General features: G+C 36.7%; 1 protein-coding gene across 3 annotated transcripts; it reads right to left on the reverse strand.

Annotated features, from left to right (window-relative positions):
- Nucleotides 1–3,897: 3,897 nt before the first annotated feature.
- On the reverse strand, nt 3,898–5,857 carry STN1 (Nucleic acid-binding, OB-fold-like protein). Of its 3 annotated transcripts, none has more exons than XM_088888460.1 (3): nt 5,239–5,857; nt 4,472–5,160; nt 3,898–4,364 (listed from the first exon to the last, which is right to left on the reverse strand). In XM_088888460.1, exon 2 carries the CDS (start codon nt 5,012–5,014, stop codon nt 4,493–4,495), a length of 522 nt encoding a protein of 173 aa, XP_088744586.1. In that variant the 5' UTR covers nt 5,015–5,160; nt 5,239–5,857; the 3' UTR covers nt 3,898–4,364; nt 4,472–4,492. The 3 variants fall into 3 exon arrangements, with proteins under 3 accessions (XP_088744586.1, XP_088744585.1, XP_010252194.1); XM_088888459.1 differs by having other exon boundaries at nt 3,898–4,377; nt 5,239–5,856; XM_010253892.3 differs by having other exon boundaries at nt 3,898–5,081; nt 5,239–5,856.
- Nucleotides 5,858–16,018: the final 10,161 nt, after the last annotated feature.

Consider the following 16,018-nt stretch of genomic DNA (forward strand, 5'->3'; position numbering starts at 1 on the left):
GATTACTTGTATAGTTTTTGGATGTTTTAGATGAAAGAAATTTGGATGATTAAAAAATTTTGGATTTAGATAAATTATATAAAAGTAATTGATGAATTTATATAAGAGAATTTTGGTTGAAAGAAGACTTGATACAAAAATTTTACATAATTTTGGATTTTGATGAAAGAATTTTGGATGGATGTGCAAGGAACATTGGATGAGGTGTATGTCAAAATTTTGGATGAAAGAAAATTTGATTTTTGAATAATTTTGGATTTGGATGAAAGAATTTTGGATGGGTGATGCAAAGAACTTTAGATGAGGTGTTTGCCAAAACGATTTTTTTTTTTGATAATTTTGGATTTGGATGAAAGAATTTTGGATGTATGATGTAAAGAACTTTGGTTGAGGTGTATGCCGAAATTTTAGATGAAAGAAATTTTGATGAAAACATTTTAGATGATTTGGATGAAAGACTTTTGGATAAGTTTGAATTTGGATGAAATAAACTTATATGAAAACATTTTAGATGATTTGGATGAAAGACTTGTGGATAGTTTTTTATTTGGATGAAAGAATTAGTTGATTGGCCAAGGTTGACTCCCAACAAAACAATTGCATTCAAAAGGGGTCTGCTTATCCTTAATGGAGTGTGAGAGTTGACAATTGAAACACTAGTGATTTTAGAGATATTTGTCTTGAAATGTTAGATGGTAACTGTAAATTCATTTAAGGAAATATTGAATACTAATGAGTTGCTAAGAAGAAAGTATTGCTTTTCCTTGCAATGAGGCAAACGACTTGAATGTCATGCATGTTCCAAGTTTTGAGCAGTGTTTAGAAAATCGGACCGGCTGGTTGAATTTGGACCCAGGACTCTAGCTGATTCGATCATACCCCAATAATCAGACTTGCTTAAAATCCACTAAAAACTGGTTGACTGGCCAATTGAACTAAAAAACCGATGAATTGGTCCCAGTTTCATGAAATTGCTTGGGTCCATAAGTGAAATTTTAAAATGTTGTTAACAAGATTGAACCAAGACCTCTTATTTTCACAGATTACTTAATTACCACTAATCCACCTCTTTACTTGTATACATATTACATTATTATGCATGTATTTTAAAGAAAATGTAAGTTAAAAGGCTTGAACCCTAGTAATTTGTTTTAAAAATTAAGAAACTTACCATCCATCCACCATATTTAAGTACATTAAAAGTTGTAAAATATATTATATATAGTATTTATATGAGCCATAGTATATATATGTATATGCCACATCATCACAGTTCGAACCCAGTCAAACCTCTGACCCATAAACCTCTCCCTTCTTTGGTTCTATGCCCGGTCCAGTTCTCTAAACATTGGTTTTGAATGTGCCTTTTTGCTTCACTTTTGCCCTTGGTTTAGCACTTCCATATTTGGATTGCCTTTTATTTTCTTCCTTTTCTTTTAACCTTTAGGGGTGTCCATGCGGGTTTTGACCATTGTACTTGGTTTTGTCATTATCAATGAAATAAGGTCTATCTAAGGCCATCTTTCTAATCTTTCAACGATCGAGGAGGTTTTATTAGATATGATGAAACACAGCTTAGGGTAAGGCTTAGAATCAAAAGATGTGGGGCTCAAATACTTTTTTGATATGGGTTTCAGATGCTTGAGTTGACATATAAGGCTTTTAGCATATTCTTGTCCCTTCTTCATTTTTTCTCTTTTTTTTACTTCCTTCTGGTTGTAGGGATTGAGAAATGATTTTCATGTTTTTCAATGCCATAAGTCATACATTTTTCTTAATCTAGGAGGACTTTATGATGGAGTGTGAATGAGTAGGGTCAAGATGAAATTAGAGAATAAGTGTCATCTCAAAAAAGCCTTACTAGCTTAATTACCCTTGTTTTTTCTTTCTTCCCCCTTTTTTTAAATCACACTATTGCCCTAGTTTTCTCCTTCTGATTCATATTTTTTGTGTTTTGGTGTAAGGGCATTTGAACATTTGACATCCGTCCCTTTATAGGCTTGATCGAAGAAAGTGGTTAGCATAAAGGCTCAAAGGCTAGTTAGTGGATTAAATGACTGACATATGGCCTTCCTTCATCTCTTGATTGTATGCATGATTCATGAAAGAAAATACATGTCAAGATTTGTCTTTATTGGTTACTTAAGGAAAATTATGGTTCATAACAATGCTAGAGCCCTTTAGTGAGTTTGCACGTAGTTTCTCTCTGCTTTTTTCTCTATTTTTCATGTTTTTTTGCTCTTTGATCTTTACATTATTTGAAACTTGTGGGTTTTGTCAAAGGAAGGCTTTGACAAAATGCTTAAATGGATTAACTATTGTCTAAATGAATGATGAGGGACCAAGGGGAAACGATTAGCCAAAAATGGCTTCTAGTCCTTTGTTTAGTTGATAGGTTTTGCCCTTGGAACGTATCTTCAATGTCTATGCTACCTGGGTTGTCCCCTTCTTTGAATTTCCAATTAATAGTTAACTTTTCTCAAGAACATATTCATGGGATTTGATGCAAGTCCTTAGTTAAGTTCAGTTTCGATCATTAAATCTTGATATATTAGAAGGAAAAATGGGACTCAATTGAATTTACTGTTTTTTCGAGAGTAAGCAATGGGACACAAACATAGATTAACAAAAGACACGAAAAAAACAAACTTTCATTAAGTAAAAAAACTAAGTACAATGATTTTTAAAAAAAAGTTAGTGTAAAGGTGTTTTAGGCAACAACATGTCTATAAGTTCGAGCCCAAGGTTGTACTGGCCATCATCAATGAGGTGTTGGATAACATATTACAATTGCCAGCATTCATTAGTCTCACGTTGGGATGGCTAATAAGGTAACAAGGTAAACTTTTATATTGCCATCTAGGATGGCTGAATTGATGATGTGAGCATTGAAACAAAGGGTGGTATAAAATCTGGTGGTGTTTCTCCTATATGAGAGATTATCCAATCAACTTTGAAGGTTCATTGTTTTTCGGAGTTCCTCAATCTCTTATTGGATTTTGAGTTGATCTCTAGTATGTGTGGTCATCTTTCCTATTAAGAGAATTAAACTTTAGATGGAATGCAATCATGCATTTTATGAATGTAAAGTTTGTGTTATAATGTGTGTGCATGTAATGTGAAGATGATGCAAACAATGCCTAGACTATATGGGTTGGTACCTATAAGGTGTCTAGGTAGAGAGCCTAAGGTTTTAGGAGAGGATATTAAACGATGTTTATTTGAGAGTCTTAGGGTTTTATTTCTATTTTATTATCTGAGTTCACACCCAAATGCCATTGCCCAGACTACTTACGTACCCTTCGTGAGAAATCAGATTGATCATAGTTATTGAAAATGTTATAAATTTAATTACATATTTTAGTGATGCTTTGAAGGATATTGTCTGGTGTCGACGAGGGCTTGGATGTTGACTTTGAGAATTGTGCAATCATTCGTTGAGTGCCTCGGTCCTTAATGATAAGCGCAATACTCATCTGACTTGAATATCTTTGATAGATGGTTAAGAATTGATTTTGGTGACAAATGTATTAAATATCCATTCTCGATCAATTGAGAAAACAATCGAGATTGTAAAGGGAAGAGAATGAATCACCTCTTGACTCTTCTTTCAAAATTATCAATTAAAGTTCGACATTTCTGTGTTGAAGGTTGACGTATAATGGCAACTATAACGGAAGGAACTCATGCCCTCTATGTGTACGGAGGAGTTTATAGAAATAAGATAGGGTACCTAGCAGAATTATTTTTAGGTCCTGGTAGTGGTGATTCTTTGAAGCCTAGAGTAATGGAAATTATGGAAGGGTAATCCGAGGAAAGGAGTTGAATGTGCACAAAATGATTGTAGGGAACTCATAGTTCGTGATCAAGTGGAAACTAAATAAAGGGACTGATATGTAGATGTGCAAAAATGAATATAATAAAAAGGGGGTGGATTATTTCTCTTTACAATCAACCAAAACAATGGTAGTTCACTTCATCATATAGATGCTTTTCTGATTAAATAGAAGTAGTCTTCCCTCATTCTGCATGATAGAATCATACATGCTTCCTAGAAAGAATCTAAAACAATTAGGATCATCTTATTTTATTTTATTTTTTGTTTTTTGGTAACATGTAATCATCTAAAACCGGGCCATTTCCTGACTTTTAAAAGATGGAATTGAGTTCATCTCATGACTCCTGAATCCTGACACAAGCTTATTTCTATATTCTCCTCCATTTAAATGCTCAAGTTATGCTCTCATATGCAAGCAAGAATCGGACAGAAATAATCCCATCTGAAAGCCATATGACAATGCCTCTAATTTGATGTTCCTATTAAACAATAAATCCCTTTTGAATCCGCCATTGAACGTCTTTCCCTGAGACAAAATTCTACGTGGAAATTAACCTGAGCAAATTCCTTAAAGCCGAGAGTTGAAAAGAGAAAAGAAAAGGAAGAGACAAAGATAACATACAGAAGAGATACCTCTGATTGTTGTTGTCTCCACTAGCGCTTATGGTTTTGTTGGTGATGGTGCTTGAGAAAATTTGGCGAAGGGAGAACATTGTAACAATTCACAGCCAACCTAATACTATCCAACCAATACGATATTTGAGCATTGGGATCTCTCTCCACGAAAACATCTGAGACCGTGATCTGCAATGCACCTCTGTAAGAAGTGATCCGGCCTCGAACTCTAGCCAAAGCACCCAATTTGATCTCCTCAGCAAAACCGGCAGCCATATCGGCCATAAGTCGAACATCTGAAGGGTTGCACCTGGAGAAGTAAGGCGAGTTGAGATGGTTGAGCCAGAGGATGCAAGGAATGCAACCGGTGCCATCGTCGACCAAGAATTTGAGGAACTTGTCTCCCTTACGCTCTCGGCTTACTACCACGCCCACTGTTTCGGCTCTCGAGACTGGTCTACCCTTTCGATAGAAACAAATGGGGTCTGAAGAAGATTTCTGGGTGAGAGAAAGGAAGTCGAAGGCCAGGAGCTTTACATGAGTTCCGTAAGTCGGGTCCATAGACAGCTCTACCTTTTCTCAGCTTCTCTCTGCACTTTTCCTTTCGATGGATTTTTTCCGTTTGTTCCTTTGGAGAGGTGAAGTTAAAATAGTCAGTCTGTTAGAAGTAGTTCTTGGGTAACGGGCTAAGAACGTCAGATTTTGCTCTGTACAAAATAATAGGAAGAAAGGAATTAGGAAATAAGCAGAATACTAGCCCTTGGATCTGTAATCTCAACTCTCACCTGCATCAAACCCATCTGTTCTTACTGTTCTTCATTATGATATATGGGAAATTTCTGAGAAAGAAGAAAACGGAAAACAACAGAGAATGAACAAATAACCGCCAATCCAGCTGTAATAGTCCCCTATTTGAATTTGAATTGGGATATCGGCTACAAAGCCACTAGGAGAAAATCAAAGTAAAAAGGATTCCAACAGAACTTGGAGCGTACACAACACAAAAGGGTTGAATAGGAAAGTATCCACTTACGATTTCCGTGTGTCTAGACTAACAGAGACACAGAAGAAGTCAACAAATGAACAAAACATGGAGTAAATCAGCTGATAGCACAAAAAGGCATCACCAGCCTTGGAATGATTTTTAGCTCAGGGAAAGATCAAACACTGCACTGAAATTTTTGGCATAGGATTTGTCATGGTCGTTCAATACTCCAACATCATTGGGTGGAAACAATGAACAATGGTGTGTAAAGCAGGATCGAAGAATTCCTCCATGCCATGAACAAGTGTACGCTGTTATGGGCCCGTGCGTAGGATCTTTTTCTTGCGCCTTCCCTTGCATGCAGAACCTATTGTGGAAAAGCCGAATGGGTGATTTGTCCAAGAGACCACCCGAACTCTTCTCACTCTTTTCTTGACTAGAAAACTGAATGCCTTTATTTACACTGATGGCTCCTTAAATAAGAGATTACAAAGGGGGGTTCCTTGTTGGATTCGGCTAGGCTAGGGTAATCCAACTCAAACTCAAACTCCTACTTCTAAATAAATTACCTTCTAATGGTAACACAACTCCTACTTCTAGTGGCAAACCGAACTCTTACTAAGAAGATAAGATAAGATAAGGATAAGGGATGAGGGATAATACAACTGGCGGCGAGTTGGCTAGAGTGGCAAGGTAAGTGGGCCCTTGATGAGCTATCGTGTGGGCCCCCCCTACTGCTGCTGCCGGGCGGTGCGCACGTCTCACAGTGCTACTGCTGTGTGGTGCGTGTTGCTGCCTAGTGCTGCTGCCGTGCGGTGCGTGCTGTTGCCTAGTGCTGCTGCCGCGCGGTGCGTGCTGCCGTGCGCTTTGCTGTGCGTGCTGCCATGCGCGCTACTGTGCGTGCTGCTGTGCGCTCTGCTGTGCGTGCTGCCGTGCGCTCTGCTGTGCGTGCTGCCGTGCGCGCTGCTGTGCGTGCTGCCGCCTATGACTGCACCGCAGTGCGCTGCCGGGCGGTGTGTCCATAACATCACACCGCTCTTGGACTACGAGTTTGTCCTCAAGCTCGAATTGGGTGTCGAAAACACCCAAAGGAATCCTGGATAGGTGGAATGGCTTTTCCCTCCTGGATCGGGTTCCCATGGAGGGGGTTCATCATCATCTTCCTCTTGTTTCACTAGGAGGCAGAAAAGTCTCTTGCACTTGTGCCCTGCTGAGTAGAGTTCATCTCAATTAAAACACTACTCCCTCGCCCTGCGTTTGCCATCTCAGCCCTAGACAAGTGCTTAATGGGGGGTGTAACGGTGCTACTCCCTGCACTGGATGCCGATCTGGGATTGGTGCTTGTCTGTGGCTTCTGTTCTTGGCTGGCTGCTGAGTATTGAGCCACTCCGACTGGTTCCGGGGATGCCCATGCTGATGGAGGCCGCCCCATACTGACAGTCCCGTGGCTGAGCTGTAGTTTGCGTTCGAAGGCGCGTGCTAGGTTCATGGCTATGACCAGGTTGGGAGGGTGTTGCATCTCCACGTCCACCCTTAGGGGTTCTGCTAGCCCCGCGGTGAACATGTCGACTTGCTGATCTGTGTGAACCGAGGTTGCTCTGGCGAGAAGGGTTTGGAACTGGCGTTGGTATTCTGCCACGGTTCCAGTTTGCTTGAGGTTGACTAACTCACCCAGCGGGTTGCTTGTCAACGGTGGTCCGAACCTGAGGAGACAATATGACTTGAACTGATCCCAACTAAGTCCTGGTTCCTCCCGTTCCACTCGGTAGAACCAGAGCTGTGCTTCGTCTATCAGATGGAACGCGGCCAGGCTGACCTTATCCTTCTCCTCCGTGCGCTGATTACGGAAGAATTGCTCGCAACGGTACAGCCATCCTAGTGGGTCGCCGCTGCCGCTGAATGAGGGAAACTCCAAACGGCTATACTTGGGAATAACTGCGGCTGTCGGAGCAGCGATCTGCTATTCATTGGATGCCTCTACCCAGTCTGGACGACGACTGTTTGTGTTGGCGACTCCCTCAGAACTCCTTTCTTTGTTGGAGATGAATGCTTCCAGCAGGCATCGCAGCTCCCGAACATCTTCCTTGACTTCACGAACCTCCATGCTGGTTTCTACTAGCCTATGTTCCAGTTCGTGGACCCTGGAAGACAGCGGCTCCTGTTCCCCCATGACGGTAGGCTCTAATACCAGAATGTTATGGGCCCGCGCGTAGGATCTCGTCACGGGTCGGTCCACGGGGAGAAAGCCCTGCTTTCCCTTGTGCCTTCCCTTGTGTGCATAACCTATTGTGGAAAAACCGAATTGGTAATTTGTCCAAGAGACCACCCGAACTCTCCGAATGGGTGATTTGTCCAAGAGACCACCCGAACTCTCCTCACTCTTTTCTTGACTGGAAAACTGAATGCCTTTATTTCCACTCATGGCTCCTTAAATAGGAGATTACAAAGGGGGGGTTCCTTGTTGGATTTGACTAGGCTAGGGTAATCCAACTCAAACTCAAACTCCTACTTCTAAATAAATTACCTACTTCTAATGGTAACACAATTCCTACTTCTAGTGGCAAACCGAACTCTTACTAAGAAGACAAGATAAGATAAGGATAAGGGATGAGGGATAATACAGCTGGCGGCGAGTTGGATAGAGTGGCAAGGTAAGTGGGCCCCTGATGAGCTGTCGTGTGGCCCCCCCTACTGCTGCTGTCGGGCGCTGCGTGCGTCTCACAGTGTTGCTGCCATGTGGTGCACGCTGCTGCCATGCGGTGAGTGCTGCTACCGTGCGGTGCGTGCTGCTGCCGCGCGGTGCGTGCTACACGCTGCCGGCGGTGCGTGCTGCTGTGTGGCTGCTATGCGTGGTGGTGCACGCTGCTGTGCGTGCTGCCGCCTATGACTGCGCTGCAGTGCGCTGCTGGGCGGTGTGTCCATAACATACGCCCATCGTTGTCGCTGTGGCTTCCATTGCGTAGACCTTTGAAGTTCTGTTTCAACTTTCAAAGGCGCGAAGAAGAGAGATAAAAATAGGGTTCTATTCTGTCACCAGGAATAAGAAGGGATTTTTGGACTGCAATCCCCAAATTAATTTTGCAGCCCCCTCCTAGTCTAGTATAGCCTCCCCTCTAAACTTGCGTGAAGTTGGCATCAATCCACGGGATGGCCTCCCCATAAACGACATCTTGTATGTGATTTTGGCATGAATCCACGGGTAGGATTCAGTCCACCCCTAATCTACTGGTAGCTCCACTTAGGGGTGGACGGAAGGGTAAAAACCCCGTAGAAGAAAAGGGGTTAAACACTTAAACCTAGGGTTGTTCATAACAAGACCCAAGCCGACCAAATCGACCAACCCGATCCGATCCAACCCGAGTTGGTCAGTTTTTCTTCAGCACCGGTCGGTTTTGGGTTACAGAAAAACATAAGCCGATGGTTCGGTTTGATTTTGGTTTTCGTGTGTGAAAATTGAAACTGAACCGACTTAGATATATTATATATATCTGATATATTTCAGTTTTAATATATATATATATATATTTATTTTAGCTTTATTTCAGAAATATACATATTATATATAAAATTTCATCTTTAATCCATCAAATCATTTTTAATTTCCAGGCTTCCAGCCTTCGCTTCTTAGACTTGAATCTTTACCGTTCACACTGGGAGAATCATTCACAAAACCGACCCAAACCAACTCAAACCGACCAGGTCGGTTTTACTTAGTATTGGGTCGATTTCGATTTCATTTCTAGGTAAACCAACCAGGTCGGGTTGGTTGAAAAAATGCCAATAAACCGACCCAACCCGACCCGTGAACAACCCTACTTAAACCTCCCTTCACATTTCTCATAAATACAAACCCCCACCCGTATGTTAATAATCTGTTATGATCCATTTGTTGGTAAAATTTTATAAGAATCCAATTTTGCCCTTACCCAAAACCGAAACCCCAATGTAATCTGGTTGTTTTACTTATGACCAGATTTTATAAGAATTCAATCTCAGTTATAAATATGTAGAGTGCAAAACCTTGTATTTTGTATTATATTGTATGTATTTGCACTCTACATATTTGTATTTGTACTCCTTCCAAATCGAGCCTTATTCGTTATTTGTGTTGTTCTTTATTTTAAGCTAGAGGGACTCGTGCGATGCATAGGCTTCGTTAAAATCATTTCAAACAATAAAGCCAAGGGTGCAGGTTGGGTGTATCCAATTCAAGCCAACCTGATTCAATCAAAACTTTTGCACAGGTTGGATTTGAGTTTTTGAACTTTAAGATAGGTTTGAGCAAAAAAACTTGGGTATAAACTAAATTCAGATTGGACTTACATTGAGGCCTCAGGTATTGATTCGATGCAATTTAAGTTTGCTGATATATATATATATATATCTAGAAATTGAGCTACAAAGCTCAATATGCCCAAGCCTAGCCCGAGTAGGGATGGTAACAAAATGGGTTCAGGGAGGGTTTCATAAATTTTAGACTCTACCCACTTAGCGGGTTGGATTTTGAGAATCCAAACCCTCTCTGCACATGAAATTGCAAAACCTTCATCGTATTCAAGGGTAGGGGTGGGTTGGGTTTAAAACCTACACCTAATTTCCTATTATTTCTTGTTATCTAAATGCAATAAATAAGTAAAATAACATAAATAAACAACAAAATTTCCAAATTATTTGATTAAGATGTAAAAGAACACATAAATTATCAATTATCCTTTACATTCAATCCAAAATTTTAATAAATTCAACACCTATTACATAAAGTTTATATACTTTCCAACAATATGCAAGTTGAAGGGGTTGGGTTTAGCCTAATATCGTACATTTCCCAACTTTCACCAAAACCCATCCTTCAAAAAATAAAAAAAAACCTGCCCCATCGAGGTGGGTAGGGGTGGATACCCATCGGGTATGGTAGAAATTGCCATCCCTAAGCCTGAGATGCTTAGTTAAGGTTGAGTTGGGCCTAGGTTGGTAAATTCCGACTTAACCTTGAATTGGACCAAACTTGAGCTTGAGATTTGAGACTTAGGATTAGATTGACCTTCAACCCGACCCAACCCAATCAAGTTGCACCTAGTAGGGACCCGTGCAATGCATGGACTTTGTTAAGCAAAAGCTAAACAATAAAAGCACATAAGAGTAGACAATTGTTTTATATTTTAAGCTTTTAAATAATTAATAATCAGTTATATTTTATTTACTACTTTTAATAAATTTTTACAATACAAAATTACAATAATTAATTTCAGTTAGGTTGGTCATTAGATTGGTGAAACTGACCAACACGACCCAACTTGACTCAAGTTGGTCGGTTTTCTAGTATTTCTGATGGGCTTTGGTTCAGCAATTTCTCAACCTAACCAGGTCGAGTTAATTTCGGTTTAGTTGTTTTTAAATCAACAAAAACCAAACCGAACCAACCATATATATATAATTTTCAATATGAAAAAGTGGAAAAATTCTCATATTCCTTAGTCTAAAATATTTTATATTGTAAATTTAAAATTTTTAATAATACCACTGTAATTTTTAAATTTAATTCTTTAAGTTTAAATCTTTTGAGCCAACCAACCAAACCGAATATTGACCCAAACAAATATAACCCAAGTTGGTTGGTTTTCACTAATGGTTGGTTGGTTTCAGGTGACCAACTCCCCAACCTGGCCAAGTCAATTTGGTTGGCCAAACAACCTACAACTGAATTGAACCAACCAATTAACACTCCTAATTTTAGTTAAACTAATAGTTTAATCTCTAATAAATAATAATATACTAATCTCCAATAAATATTGAAAATTTTCTATTAAATAACAAAACAAAAATAGATTTATACATAACTAATTAAAATATATTTATCACAAAAATAAATTATTACTAATAAATAACAAATATAGAATAAGATTTTAAAATTATTATTAATAAATATCAATTTTATAAAAGTTGTTTTATAGAATTATTAATTGATATAAGTGAAATAATGCTTTTATTATTTGTACATTAATAATTGCAATTATTATTATATTTTTAATATCTATTAAAAACGTTTTTGAAAGTTATTACGTATTTTTTATTTGAAAGCTTCAATACCTCTAACTTATTTAATCTATTTTTCATTAAATTTTAAATTATTTATATTTTATATTTTTATTATCAAATATTATTAAATCTATTATAATTATTTTTGTGTTTCTGATAAAATATTTAAGGTTATTACATAATTTCTTTGTTTAATATATTTTATTTGTTTTTAAATAGTATTTAAAATTTTATTTAGTTATTAATTTTTTAATATTTAAAACATTTAAAATTAGTTATTTACAATATTATTTAACTATTTGAATAACATCAATATATAGTTATTCCGATATTACTTATTTATTGAATTTCATAATCCATAAAATCATAAGTTATGCTATTATTACATAATTTTGTTATTAATTTTGTAAAATATAAAATTATTATTAATTCAAATATTATGAAATCTATTATAACAATTTTATACTTTTAATAAAATTTTTAAGTTTATTACATAATTTCGTTATTTTAACTATTTAAAATTTAATTATGTTAAATATTTTGTTGTTGAAAATATTTAGTCATTTAATTATTAAATAAAATATATAATATTTAAAAATTTTCAATATTTAAATTTTATATATTTTAAAGTTATTACATAATATTAAATACTTTGTTATATATTATTTATCTATTTTTAATATTTTGTTATTTATAATATTTAGTTATTAAAAATTTTAAATTTTTATTATTTGAATAATATTTAAATTGAATACTTCATGAAATTATTGTTGTTACATAATTTCGTTATGAATTTTAAAGTTGTTACATAATTTCATTATACTATTAAAATAATTATGAAATTTTTTAATTCAAACTTTCTTTTGACAGATATAAATGAAAAGTGGGGGATAGGATAAATAGGAATTATAGATAATTTAGGAGAAAGTGGGGGAGAGTGGTGCCACTCGTCTAGATTAGATTAGATTTTGGTAGAGAGAAATTTTAAGAATAGTTTTAGGAAGGGATATCCAAAGGGATAAACATAGAGAAAAGAGTGATGGGTCATGCATGTTGAGATGTGAAAATGAGACATGGAGAAGAGATTGATGAGGTGGCTTCATAAGGGAGCAAGTAAGGCTAAAATGAAGAGGGGCTGAGAGTTCTCGGTTGGGGTAAGGAGAAAGCTCAAGCCATGACATGACATGTTTCTACTTTAGTATATATATAGACTAGTAAGGATTTGTGTGATGCATGTGCTTTGTTAAAAGGAATATGAAGAAAAAGGAGTTGGGGGTGCAAGTTTGATCTAAGCCCAACCCAACCTTGCTCAATCAAAGCTTTTGTATAGGTTGGGCTTGAGTTTTTCAAACTTCAAGTTAGGATTGGAACAAAAAATTCAAGCATAACCTAAATTCGAATTGGGCGTAGGTTGATGGAGCTATAAATTCATACTTGTCACAGCCCGCCACTATAGCACGTGAGCCGTGTCGGGCACAGCACGGAGGTATGAACCATGCTAGGCTTGGGTTTTCAGGCCCACAGGCTAGCACAACAGGACAAAAGTACGGCACATGCAGTCATGGGCCTATGGCCTAGCATAACATGGTCCGACATGACCCATATATGTTCTGTATATATTATATATAACAATTATACAATAATATATAATATATTAATATATAAATTTTTATTTTCAATGTTATTATTCCATATATAAACAGTTGTATACGTCAAATTTCATATAAACCAAAATTTATGATTTTCAAAAAATGTCTCTCATGGTCTGCCCCAACCCAAGGATCGATCTGTGACATAGGCTCGGTTTACACCTCCATAGGTTGAGGCCTCAGGTATTGACTTGACCCATTCTAAGCCCGCCCAACCTGTGCAAATTAAATATTATCATATTTAATAATATTCAATAATTATTAAATTTTAAAACTTATGATGAATAATAATAAATATTGTCATATTAATATTCAAAAATAATTTCCATGAAATAAACATTTTCAATACTTAAAACTTATTAATAATAATATAAATATTATTTTCAATAACAGTAATAAATTACCAGTAGAAAAATTAATTACCATGTATTAAGCATTTTCAATAATGATTAAATATTAATGCTTCTCAAGAATTATAATAAATATTATTATTTTAGTAATAAAAAATAAATTTATCAATTAAATCATGTAAAATAATTTCCAAAAATTAAATAACAAAAATAATTATATCAAAAAAATAATTTCCATGAAATAAACATTTTCAATAAATCAATGAAGAGCTCCTGGAGGAATGACTCCTCAGCACAACCGAGTGCTGGTCAGGATTAGTGCTTAGGGCAGCAAATTGTGGCAAGTCTATTGTAGAAGAAATTTCATGAGAACCAGGACTTAACCGATGAGAAAATAGTGTCACATTGGATCTGGTCAGATCGAAAAGCCACAGGAGATATGAGCCAAACGGCCCGAGCAAAACCCTTTAGAAATGTAACATAGACATGACATTCACATGGAGAATCTTTTTAAAAGTTAATAGATAGAGATTCAAAGTGGGCTTTTGTCCAAAATAAAGGATAAAGGAGAGCTAAGCATCACTACCTCCAAAGTAGAAGGTGAGAATTTGTAATTTGGGCTCAGTATGGAAAGAGTATAAAAACAAATTTGTAAGTGCAAAAACTTATATTTTGTATGTATTTGCACTGTACATATTTGTATTTGTATTTTTTCCAAACTGAGCCTTGATGTTACATATTTTTAAAAGCTCATTGCCGCATTTTATGGACAGATCCCACAACAAGGTAGAAAATAATATGGTTTTCCAACTTTCCATGCCATATTTTCTATTGTTTTTTGCAAAATGCCCTTGAGTGTAAAAAAAAAATGTAGCTTGAGAATCTATCAGCTTAGTTCCATTTTACATCAGAATCGTTATTTTCCCTAAAATCATTGATTTGATCAGCAAACCACTGATTTGGGCGGTCAGACCGTTCAAACTGTTTGAACTGTTCAACAGTTTGGCCGATTTTTTTTTTTAATTTTTTGTCAGAACGGGCCATCCGTTTGACCCAAGAACTATACCCTTGACCAATTCGTTGTCCGGGTTGATTTTAAATATATAAGCTACATAAAAAGTATATAAAAAGGAATAAGATTCTCAATAACTAAAAGAAAAGAAAATTATTTTTTCTACTATTTCATATGTAAAGAACTAGAAATATACAAAACCTTTAGTGAATCACTATTAATTCATTATTTTCTTAAAAAATACATTTTTAATCAGGGCAATGCATCGCATGGATCAACTACTAGATTCCTCCCCCACCCTTGACCCCATGGGCCAAAGAAAAGAAAAAAAAAAACAGTGAAAAAAATGGTATTCTAAAACATAAGAACCATTTTATTTAGCCTACTCTAGCATAGTAAAAGAAAATATCATTTGGTTTGGTGCATTGTTGGGAATTGGGTCATTGAAACTTTAGAGGAGAAGCTTTGAGGCACATTTGAAGACATTGTCTTTAGAACATTATTTGCCCCCACTCAGTTCCATTGGGTTTGCTATTGGGTTATAGGCAAATCCGTTCCTATGATACAACAGAGCATTGAGCAAGAATTTGCAATTAGTAAAGTTGAGGAGTCTTCGAAGAAACCTTCTATGAGATAGTAGTAGATCGGACTGAGAGAGATAAAAGTGATTTTCGAAACTTGCATGTGCAATTGGTTGATTCACGTTCCTTAAATAATTTTCGAAGAGTCATCGAGCAAATAGAAGTTCTAGTTCAGAAAAGGCTCATTGAACAGTCACAATTTCAAAAATTGTGAATATTAAAAGGTAACTAAAAGTTAATGACTGTTAACTTTGAATAGTGCTCTTGATCACACCTGATCGAATCGTGGCTGTTGAAAACATCAATTGTCAGCCTTACACCAAAAGTGTGAACAAAGTGCACCTCTAAAGTGCCTCATTGCGCCACACATGCATACGTGCATGTTATACAATAGCAAGCCTCCATATTCTCCTCTTTATATCTAAGGAATGTAAATGAACTCCTATTTAAAAACCCAAAACAAGTCTTGTAATTTTCCAATATGGGAAAAGTTAAAAATTGATTTTAGTAAAAGAAAATGTTATTTTGCCAAGTGATGGTGGCTGTAGATTCTCTGACTCATCGGAGTACAGAGACCTGGGATCAAAGCTATTGGGGGAGGGGGGGGGGGGTTAAGGGAAAGGGGGTGGGCTACCCCCTGTTGTGTAACCCCATGAAGCGAAAAAAAAAAGAGTAAAAGCTATTTTTCAAGACGTGTGCAGATGCATTTTTCATGTAATTGATCAATCTAACCCCATTGGATTTAGTCTCTAATGAGATTAAAATCCAACATGCATTATGTCATATTTAGTAGCAAATTCTCATGGGGGGGGTTAAGGGAAAGGGGGTGGGCTACCCCCTGTTGTGTAACCCCATGAAGCGAAAAAAAAAAGAGTAAAAGCTATTTTTCAAGACGTGTGCAGATGCATTTTTCATGTAATTGATCAATCTAACCCCATTGGATTTAGTCTCT

Source organism: Nelumbo nucifera, chromosome 5 (assembly GCF_055504915.1).
Source record: "Nelumbo nucifera cultivar China Antique chromosome 5, China Antique-T2T, whole genome shotgun sequence".
Lineage (NCBI taxonomy): Eukaryota > Viridiplantae > Streptophyta > Magnoliopsida > Proteales > Nelumbonaceae > Nelumbo > Nelumbo nucifera.

Coding starts and splice junctions, on each gene's coding strand:
- STN1 (XM_088888460.1), bottom strand. CDS start 5,014: ATGGACCCGACTTACGGAACTCATGTAAAGCTCCTGGCCTTCGACTTC.